Genomic DNA, 10,583 nt, shown 5'->3' on the forward strand with positions numbered 1-10,583 from the left:
TGCTTCACTCCTCACTCCGGCAGTACTCTTTGACCTAGCACTGTCCTGAGTGCTCCCTTCTCTGGGGCTGTTCTTCCCAGGATTTCCTTAGCAGCACATCCTTCTGTGGGGTTGCCTGTCACCCTGACATCCCTGGAGTGAACTGAGCCTGTATTATAAAGGGCCACAAGCCCTTGCCACTCACAGCAGGCTTTGCTAAGGATTAATAGCCAAGGCTCCCCTCCACCATACAGTGAGTGAAGTCACCCTAGCTTGAGGTAGTCAAACCTCCAAGAGCTGCTTCTTGTTAAGTCTATCTTCTCAAGTGGTTCAGGATTTTCCTTCCTCCCACAGCTCCCTGTGAGTTTACTGTCACACCAATTCTCTGCAGCCAGCTGACCTGGTCTTTCCACAAACAACATCTTTCAGCAAGACAGCTCCGTTATTAAATGATCGCTCTTGTTACATCCCCACTTTGGTGCCATCGGTAGAAGATCCAAAGTTCCCAGCACACCCCTAGAAGAGTTGGCATCAAACCTGCCAGGTTTCACTGCATGCAAGGCCCTTTCTGTTCCCTCCTCTGTTAGAGGAAAGAACTGCTGCTCTCCATATCAATGCTATAAACAAGAATCATGGTATCCATATCCCCAATCATTCCCCTGAAAGACAGTCTTGTCAGGACTGCTTCCAATGTTTGTAGAAGACTCACCACTAATGCACACAGCTGACTGCCTAAAGCACACAAGACCTGGCAAAGTCTCTTCAAGAAAACATAATGCTTCTCTACCAGGCCTTCACCATCTGCTGTCCTGGGAGGGAGAAGGGAAAGGGAAGGTCAGGATTACACACACAGTAGTAAGTTGGGAAGACAATTTGACATCAGCATGGTTGGGTTCCCTTCCCCATTACAGAAGTTATTGATATGAGATCCAATTTTAAGATTAGAAGTATTTCTAGTCTAAACCTTTTGGACCTTCTCCCAATATCTCCTGATCAATCTCAGGCCAAAAGAGAAGATTTTGGGAAGTTGGGAGTTACCCTGAGCAGCTTCTTTTGAAGTTATGGGACTTAGGAAAATGGTTGGCTTTTCAAGTTTGGGAAAAGTAACACTTTCTACCCTCTCCTAATCCAATGCCAGCTTGCTGCCATTAGGCCAGACTGGATCTGTATGCTGCCCACACTCAGGATCTATGCACAGCAGTGGTTCGATATGCAGCACTCGATAGTACTAAGGCTAAGAACTCTATCCACACCTGAGAAAAGGCCATGATGGGAACAGGTGCTGAGGTAATTTCCAAGAGACCAGTTTTAGTTTCATAGCTTGGGGCAGAGAGGTACTTATTAATACAGGCCAGCTGCAGCCAGTTTCCACTTAAGACCATGATGCGCTCCCACAGCAACTGGACAGTACTCACTGCGCAGCAGAAAGTATGTAGTGCATGGCAACATCTCCAAACAAGACCATAAGGGGCTTCCGATCCTCCAGCTTCCCCTAGACAAAAAGCAAAGTACACACTGGTCAAAACACGTGACCGCACCTCATCCCACCAGTGAGAGGGAGCTAGCAGATCACTAGCTGTGCTACCATTTGGGGACCTGAATTCCACTACTGAGCAGAACAAAATGCAACAAGAAATTAAAGAACTACTGGAGAATAAAGTAGTTTTCTCCAGTAACCCCACTGGGAGCCTTAAACCAAAACCTGGTCCTCATAGGCCTATTTCTTCTTCCACTGCATATTGGCTTGTTGCTGCAGGGCAGCTGGACTGGTTTGTTATTGTAAGGTTGCTTGTAAGCACTGTGCTTGTGCTACTGATCTGGGATAAGCACACACTGGGTGGGCGTGGCAGCAGAACATACAGGGCACACCTCGATGGCGCTGTTTCAGAAAACATCTACTGGGCATCAGAAATCCTACTAGGTTCTTACAGCGAGATGGCAATACCCCAACACTCCTCTGTGGCAGAGAGCACTGAGGACAGCAGGGGTTAGGAATGAGTTAACGTTATTTGTTCAAGCAGGGATTTCAAGCTTTAAAGTTGTATGGAAGGGCAGACAGAGAAACGGGGCCTGGGTGGGTTCCAGAAACTGCTCTGTCCATTGTCCTGGGGAAGCACCAACCCTAAAGTCACTCGGGTGCCTGGGCAGCCAAAGAGGCAGGTGACTTAATTCCTTAGCTAAAGGAGTGACATTACCATTGCTCAACTTGATAAACTAAGACTAAACCCAGGAAGAGAAGGGGAATGTGGAGGGCAGGAGGGGTCAGGGAGGCTTGGGAGGAGGAACTCACTTTCCTGCTGACAGCGATCAGAAGACACTCTGCTGCTCCCACTTGGAGCTCGGGTTCATTCAGGAGCAAGCACAACATCTCCAGGAGCTTGCAGTTATCTGCTGTGATGTGGCTCATGGCCACCCAGTCAATGTAGCCTGCCAGGGTGTTAAGTGCTGCTATCCCAACGCGGCAGTTTGCCTGGGCCTGTGAACGGACCATAACCAACGGTTCAGAGCCAGAAAGGATTTATATGGAAACAATCTCAGTGCAGAGCTTTGCCTCTGGCCCAGATGTGGGGCAACCCATGTCTCAGCCATAGCTGACTTCTCCATGTTGGAGCTGCACATGCATTATATGACAGCAACTACCTTCTGAAGTGCCTTCTCCGGGAAAGTAACTGAGGTGGCAGTGGGTAGGGGAAGTGGGGCAAAGTCCTCAGGCTAACAGTATCAGGGCCGCTTGAAATGAGCAGTTCCCTCCTTTCCAGATAGTAAGGTAATTAACCAAAGTATAAACTGCAACTCGGTGTCTGGTGACAGGCTACGGCATGGAAACCTGAGTCTGGTTCCGAACAGCCTCGCTCTGCACTGCCTCCCCAGGCCGTACTCACCTTTGGTTCCTGGGCCAGTTCAGTCTTCTGAAAAAAGAACAAGAGACAGTAAGTGAGCTGCTGTGGTGCACATCTCCTCCCAGCAACTGCTGGGCAGTCCCCGGCTCATTCAAGAGGGTGCAGCCCGGAGAAGCCTCAGTGAATAGATGCCTGGTGAAAGAGACTGCAACACATTTTCCAGCTTGGGATACTGCCCCAGGACTTTCCACTGGAAGTTAAGCCACAGATTCTCTCCTCTGAAAGAAGATGTTCCAGGTGGCAGGTTCCTCTGAATGTGTGTGTGGGGGTTCCAATACTTCCTTGAAACTTCCAGGGAAGAAGATGCCTTTGCTTCCCTTTTAAAGCGTCTTACGTTCAACGATCACAACCTCTGGGAAGCGTTTGTGGCCTCATTCTAATGAAACTAATGCTTAGAAAGAAGTGACTTGACCAAGACCACAAAGTAAGGCAGTGGCAGAGCTAGGACTGGAACCCAGGAGTCCTGACTTCCAGTCCCCAGCTCTAACTGCTTAACAGCAACAATGCAGTGTGTGTGTGCCATCTTATTGCCTAAATTATGCAACAGCAGAGTCTGATCTGAGTAGATGCCCTGTTTTTCTGCATGCAAGGAAAATTGCAAGCATCCCTTTCTTCTGCAAGGTTTTGCTTTGGAAACTCCATTCTGTCAACATTTAGAGTGCAATGACTCAAGTCACCCCAGATGTACCCCAAATACCTAAGTACAGACCCACCACATCACAGCTGAATATCTAACAGCACTGCAGAGTACAGCTCCCAGGCCTGGCAATTCCCTCCCTCTCAATCCAGTAAGCAGACTGGTAGCTGGACACCCAACCCGCAGTATTCACCCTGTGCACAAAACAGCTCAAAGATCTGCTAACCTGTGGAGTGGTGAGGATATCTCGCTCCTGGGGCGCTCCCACCTGGCCAAGCAGAAGGATTCCACCATTAGCAGAAGAAACCATACTTTAGAGTCTCAGCATTGCAATTCAGACCTCAGCTGGAAATGTACTCAACCGAACTACAAAACGCAACAAGGTTTCCCACCCACCCCAGGTCAGCCATAAACGGCAAAAAGAAATACACAGCTCTACGGAATGGTCTATGCCAGTGGCTCTGAACCTTTCCAGACTACAGTACTCCTTGTAGGAGTCTGATTTGTCTTGCGTACCCCCAAGTTTCACCTCACTTAAAAACTACTTGCTTACAAAAATCAGACATAAAAATACAAGTGTCGCAGCACACTATTACTGAAAAATTGCTTACTTTCTCATTTTTACCATATAATTATAAAATAAATCAATTGGAATATAAATATTGTACTTACATTTCAGCGTCTAGCATATAGAACAGTATAAACAAGTCATTGTCTGTATGAAATTTCAGTTTGTATGGACTTCGCTGGTACTTTTTATGTAGCCTGTTGTAAAACTAGGCAAATATCTAGATGAGTTGGTATATCCCCTGGAAGACCTCTGCGTACCCCCAGGGGTACATGTGCCCCTGGGTGAGAACCGCTAGTCTATGAGGCCAGTGAATGTGCCAAGGAAACTGGTTGAAATGTCCCTCTCGGCGAATAGGATACAGCCTGTCACTGCTTCATCTCCACCACACTGTTGTTATGCTAAACATGACTCCACATTTTAACACATTATAAAAGGGAACAAGATGTGCACATAAGAAGCTTGTCTCTGGATTGGTCAGTGCTGTATCCCTCACCTTCCCAACCCCATCTCACTCTCACCGGATCAGACTACGAGCTCTTCAGGGCAAAGATCTGCCTTTATCACGTCTTGAGCACCCTGCACATCTCCAGTATCATAGGATTATAATCGTAGTAAAGTAGAGCCCAAACCGCCCCGTTTATGGGAGGACAAGGGGCATCTGATACTAGAAGGTAGCAGCACCCCATACCATCTCTTTGCAGTAGGAGTTTCTGACCTGATCTCTAGGAGAATGGGGCCAAACCAATGCCTTAATGCCAACAAACTGAGCCTCCCAGTGGCAAGCGCAAGGTTCTCATCCATCTCAGATGATCAACACTAGAAATCCAGACTGCTGACACCAATGCTGCCTCCTGAACCCTGAGACTTTCTCATCAGCCATTGACTGTTTTCATGCTCACAACAGAGCTCCATGGTGTAACTACAGCAATTGATTTCAGACTGAGTCTCCTCTCACTTGCCCAAAAAGTGCGACCCATATCCAAGATCCCAGTGCTGACTAGGCTCCCAGGAAGAAGCTTCTTACCATGCGCCTATACTTGTTGACGTTTTGCTGCAGGGTAGTGAGCAGGAAGCTGAAGATCTTCTCCATGTTCTGGGTAAGGGTTTGTTGGATGTCCCGTCGCCGCTGGGTGGGCAGCGTCTGGAAGGTCACCACGTCCTCTGCCAGACGCAGGAGGATGAACATCACCAGTTCTGTCTGTGTCTCCTAATGTCCCAAACAAACACACCCATGAATCTAGCCGTAACATGAAGCCCTGCAGAGAGCAGCTCAGAGACACAGATTAACACCAGACCAGGGTCTGGGGAATAGCCAGAGAAGGATGACTACAATGGTTTAGTCTCTGATAACGTGATCTCCTGGAATAATGGGACCTGACAACAGCCTGTGAACCTACTGTAACTCCAGCTTGTTTGACCATGAAATAAGGAAAGGAGACCTAGAATTATGAGCCACTGGAAGAGTACAGACAAGTATGACAGACAGGTGTGCTTCATACCCCTTGTTTGGAGAGCGTATCCAGCTCCTTCAGCATATCAGGCCAGTGCTGAGGCCATTCACGCTTGATCATCTCCACCACAATGCGAGACAGGACATCCTTAATGTGACTTTCCTCCTCTAAAATATTCTGTGTTCCCTATGAGAGAAAGAAGATGATCACACAAAATGGAGCCAGCTGCCCCCAGAACAATCATTCATACCATGGGGGAGTCTGGCTGCAGACCCACTGGACAATAAGAAAAACACAAATACACCTTCATCCCAGCTGTTCTTGTCCTGATTGGAACTCCCGCCTTCCCAGGCATTCACAGCTGGCAGGCTCTGTGCACCAGATGACTGTCATCTGAGGAATAGGTCTTTGAAGACCATCGCCTCCATTGGATGGATTGACAGTTGTGGGTGGGAATTTCCAGGAAACCTCCTGTGGTGGCCAAATGGAAGGTCTAGCACTCTAAAGCACCTTTGGGTTCAATCCACAATTCTGCTTTCCCAGACACTGCTGACCTACAGCACCAGACCAAATTGCATGCTTCACAGGAGTCAAGGATATGGCTTTGATGCTACATCTAGCCTTCATGCAAAGAGCAGCAGAAATCCTCTCACCTCAGAGATTCATTTTGGAGCAGTGATCACTATACTTCAACTGAATGAGTGACAATCTCCACATTTACTGAACCTTCCATCCAAGGACTGCAAAAACACTGTGTAGATATGAAGCAAACCTCACAACCCCCAGCTCTTCTGAGGTGGGTAAGTTATCCCCATTTTACAGAGGAGGATACTGAGGCAGAAAGGGAAATGGTATTTCCCCCAGCGTCATATAGCAAGTAAAGGGCACAGACTGGAATTGAACTCAGGCCTCCTGTACTTTAACCACAAGGTCATCCTTCCTCCTCACTTTCATGTACCACCTCAACAAAGTGAAAGAGCTCCGCAAGAGGTCGTGGGACTCTCAGCCAGAGGTTATGGTTAAGGCTGCATGTATCGGTCACGGAAGGCACGGATACAACCTACAACTACAACCTATCCTGAAGGATGACCCAACACTCTCACAAATCTTGGGAGACAGGCCAGTCCTTGCCTACAGACAGCCCCTCAACCTGAAGCAAATACTCACCAACAACCACATACCACACAACAGAACCACTAACCCAGGAACCTATCCTTGCAACAAAGCCTGTTGCCAACTGTGCCCACATATCTATTCAGGGGACACCATCACAGGGCCTAATAACATCAGCCACACTATCAGAGGCTCGTTCACCTGCACATCCACCAATGTGATATATGCCATCATGTGCCAGCAATGCCCCTCTGCCATGTACATTAGTCAAACTGGACAGTCTCTACATAAAAGAGTAAATGGACACAAATCAGATGTCAAGAATTATAACATTCATAAACCAGTCGGAGAACACTTCAATCTCTCTGGTCATGCGATTACAGACATGAAAGTCGCTATTTTACAACAAAAAAACTTCAAATCCAGACTCCAGCGAGAAACTGCTGAATTGGAATTCATTTGCAAATTAGATACAATTAACTTAGGCTTGAATAGAGACTGGGAGTGGCTTAGTCATTACGCAAGGTAGCCTATTTCCCCTTGTTCCTCCCCAGACGTTCTTGTTAAACCCTGGATTTGTGCTGAAAATGGCCCACCTTGATTATCATACACAATGTAACGAGAGTGGTCACTTTAGATAAGCTATTACCAGCAGGAGAGTGAGTCGGGGGGGGGGGGGGGGGGAGAAAACCTGGATTTGTGCTGGAAATGGCCCAATTTGATTATCATACACATTGTAAGGAGAGTGATCACTTTAGATAAGCTATTACCAGCAGGAGAGTGGGGTGGGAGGAGGTATTTTTTCATGCTTTGCGTGTATATAATAAGATCCTCTAAACTTTCCACAGTATGCATCCGATGAAGTGAGCTGTAGCTCACAAAAGCTTATGCTCAAATAAATTGGTTAGTCTCTAAGGTGCCACAAGTACTCCTTTTCTTTCTGTGACTTTGGTGATTTTTGGTGCGGCTGGCTCAGGGGTTGCCTGAACTCTCTGGAAGGTCACCAGCAATGGCAGCAGTTTAGGTGTGGGAGGGGGCTTAGGGCTGGGTCAGGGGGTTGGGATGTGGGGCGGCACTTACCTGACCTAGGCAGAAGGGCAGGGGGCGCTGTGCGCTGTCACTGTTTGCAGGCACCGCCCCCACAGCTCCCATTGGCTGCAGTTCCTTGCCAATGGGAGCTGCAGAGCCAGAGCTCATGACGAGGGCAGAGCATGTAGTGCACCTGGCCTTCCCTACTCCACCCCTAGGGGCTGCAGGGACATGTGAAGCCAGGTAAGGAGCCTGCCAGCCCTGCCAACCCTCCCCTGCCCCCCAGCACCAGCGGGTTCCCGGGCCATCCCCCCAGCACTTGCGGCACCCCCAGACCGCCCCCTGAGAGCACCTGCAGCCCCCCGTCCAAGTTTTAGTTAGGAGTATATAGTACCAGTCATGGACAGGTCACGGGCCGTGAATTTTTGTTTACTGCCTGTGACCTGTCCATGACTTTTACTAAAAATATCTGTGACTAAAACATAGCCTTAGTCATGGTCCCTTAGCCATAGGTTATGGGTCTATTACAGGAGCGGGGGGGTGAGCTCTTGTGGCCTGTAGGGTGCAGGAGGTCAGACTAGATGATCATGATGGTCCCTTCTGGCCTTAAAGTCTATGAGTCTGCTCCATATGGTGGTTTGGCCCTGGAGGCAGCCAGCACTTACATTGGATATAAGCCCCATGACATTGTTCTTCAGATAGACCTTCTCGAGGCGAGGCATGCTGTTCCAGCGAAACCTGTCCAACAAAACACACAGAGGGCACCAAGTCAATACGCTGGCACAGATCACTGACTTGTTTTAGAAATCCATCAGCCCTTTGCCCAAGCCAGGGAGGCTGAGGCTGCATCGTTCATTTGCGCTGCCAATACCCAATCCCTTACTGAGCAACGTTATTGGCTGAAGCTAAAATTACAGCCCAGTTAGAGCATCTGCACCGAGATCAGCACAGCTCAGGGGACGGGCAGGATTCGTTAACATCTACAGGAAAAGGACCAAGAGCACAAAATATTGGGTTTGTGGAGTCAAGAGAGAAGGATCTCCAAATTGTATAGTGGAGAAGTACTTTTATTAATCTGAAATTAGTGGCAGAGAACTTTACAGTGATCTACTGATAATACTTTCCCTGTCTGTCTCCAGCATCTTTTGTCTAAAATCTATGCAATGAATTAACCTGCATGCCCCTCTTGCAGTGTTTGCTGTTACCCTCATTTTAAACATAGGGAGACAAGGACAGAGATGGGAAGTGACTTGCCCCCTCAGGTCACTCAGTGAGTTAATGACAGGGCTCAGTACAGACCCCAAATCTCCTGACACCCTGTCCACTCCTGTAACCAATGGACGGACATCTGGGAACAATAATTTGCACTGACAACTGTGACATGACAGGCCTGTTCTCTCTCCATAGTTTAGGATAGCACCAAAACCATGCAGCCCAAGTGAGCTCCCTTACTTGACCACATGCTCCAAGATCTGAAGACCAAAGTGCCTGACAATGGCTGTCTGGGTTTTCTCTGCCAGCTTCAGACCACAGGGGACACAGATGGGACACTTCTCCTTAAACTCCTCGCAGAACTGAAAAGGAACAAGGATAACAATGAGCCAAAAACTATCAAGTGGCAACATGGAAATGAGCGTGGGAAAAGTGAAACATTAGGACAATTTGGAGAAAAGAGGAAAAACAGAGCTTCAAAACTGCCCACTGCAAGTGGTGAACTCTCCCTGGAAAGCACAGGAGGCTAAGCAAACAATTTCTGTACAATTTCAGCTTCACATCGAGTGTCTCAAATCTTCATTATCTGGGAATACTTTCCCTTTGTGGCCCAATACCGTGAGCTGCCTTCCTGAGGCTACAGGCTACTTTCAGAGCCTCTAGCAGCAGAAAGAGAGTCTCTGATGCTCCTCAGACCCCCCTGACCGGCCCTGAAAGAGACAAACTTCAGGGTCATTCATATTCACTCTGGGAAAGGTGCTGCAGCAAAGCCCAGCCTGGTGTCTCTATAGACCTTTACTAGAGCGTATGACTGGGGTCCCTAAACACCCGCACAGGGATTAAAGGCAATGCAGGCTGCCAGCTCTCCATGCCACGGGGCAGGGCGAGCTCACAGACGGAGACTGGGGAACCCAGCTCAGGCGGGGGCAGAATTCAGGGGTATCGGGCACGTGCTGTCCCGGAGCAGACCCATGGGCTGAACCCTGCACAGGGGGCAGAGCCAGGCTACGGATCGGGCGGGGGTGGGGGGGACAGGTTTCAGGGCGGGGGGTGTATCACCGTGCTCCCCGGGATCTGGGGCCCGGGGGTCCGGCACTGCCCCGGGCCAGGACCCCGGTGGGGAGCGGGCAGCGCTGAGCCCGGCCGCCCCACGCGGACCCCGCTGCCCTGGTACCTTGAGCGCCTCCAGGCGGTAGCGCTGGGTGGAGGCCGGGTCCATGATCACCGTCACCGCCTTCACCAGCTGCTCGCACAGGCTGCTCACCTGCTCCGCGGACATGGCGGCACCGGGCGGGGCAAGGTCCGCGCGGGGCGACCGAGCAGGCGAGGACCAAGGGCTACCACACCGGGAGAGGGAAGGAGGCGGTGCGCAGGCGCGCCCGGGACCAAGATGGCTCTACATACTACGCATGTGCAACGGGAACCGGGAGGCTTCTACGCATGCGCCCAGTGAACCGCGCGACGCTTGAAGGAGGGAAACCGCATGCGCGAAGGGAGGATAACGTCGGCGGCGGCGATTGGGGACATGGTAATGCGCTTGCGCCAACCCCTGTCCTGACTCCTTAATGTCCGGTGATCCAATCACAAGCAGCCGCACATACCGCGCCAGTTCTCCGAACCGGAAGAGGGAGCTTATATCACCGGGGCGCGAGAGCAACCCACCGCGGGAAGTGCAGTTCCCAGCATGCACC

At 49.8% G+C, this 10,583-nt stretch overlaps 1 protein-coding gene across 4 annotated transcripts in view; it reads right to left on the bottom strand.

Annotated features, from left to right (window-relative positions):
- XPO5 (exportin 5) overlaps positions 1-10,447 on the bottom strand; it is a 38,069-nt gene extending 27,622 nt beyond the window's left edge. The window contains exons 1-10 of one of the 4 annotated variants that reach the window (XM_073338468.1): positions 10,157-10,442; positions 9,133-9,254; positions 8,346-8,418; positions 5,587-5,724; positions 5,112-5,294; positions 3,743-3,784; positions 2,862-2,888; positions 2,270-2,455; positions 1,395-1,471; positions 689-788 (exon numbers count right to left, since the gene is read on the bottom strand). In XM_073338468.1, coding sequence (XP_073194569.1) covers positions 689-788; positions 1,395-1,471; positions 2,270-2,455; positions 2,862-2,888; positions 3,743-3,784; positions 5,112-5,294; positions 5,587-5,724; positions 8,346-8,418; positions 9,133-9,254; positions 10,157-10,171 — 963 coding nt within the window. In that variant the 5' untranslated portion in view covers positions 10,172-10,442. Of the gene's footprint in view, positions 1-688; positions 789-1,394; positions 1,472-2,269; positions 2,456-2,861; positions 2,889-3,742; positions 3,785-5,111; positions 5,295-5,586; positions 5,725-8,345; positions 8,419-9,132; positions 9,255-10,066 lie in introns of all 4 variants that reach the window. The other 3 variants (XM_073338467.2, XM_073338466.1, XM_078852245.1) reach the window with 3 other exon arrangements.
- Positions 10,448-10,583: the final 136 nt, after the last annotated feature.

This window comes from Lepidochelys kempii, chromosome 3, assembly GCF_965140285.1.
Source record: "Lepidochelys kempii isolate rLepKem1 chromosome 3, rLepKem1.hap1, whole genome shotgun sequence".
Classification (NCBI taxonomy): domain Eukaryota; kingdom Metazoa; phylum Chordata; order Testudines; family Cheloniidae; genus Lepidochelys; species Lepidochelys kempii.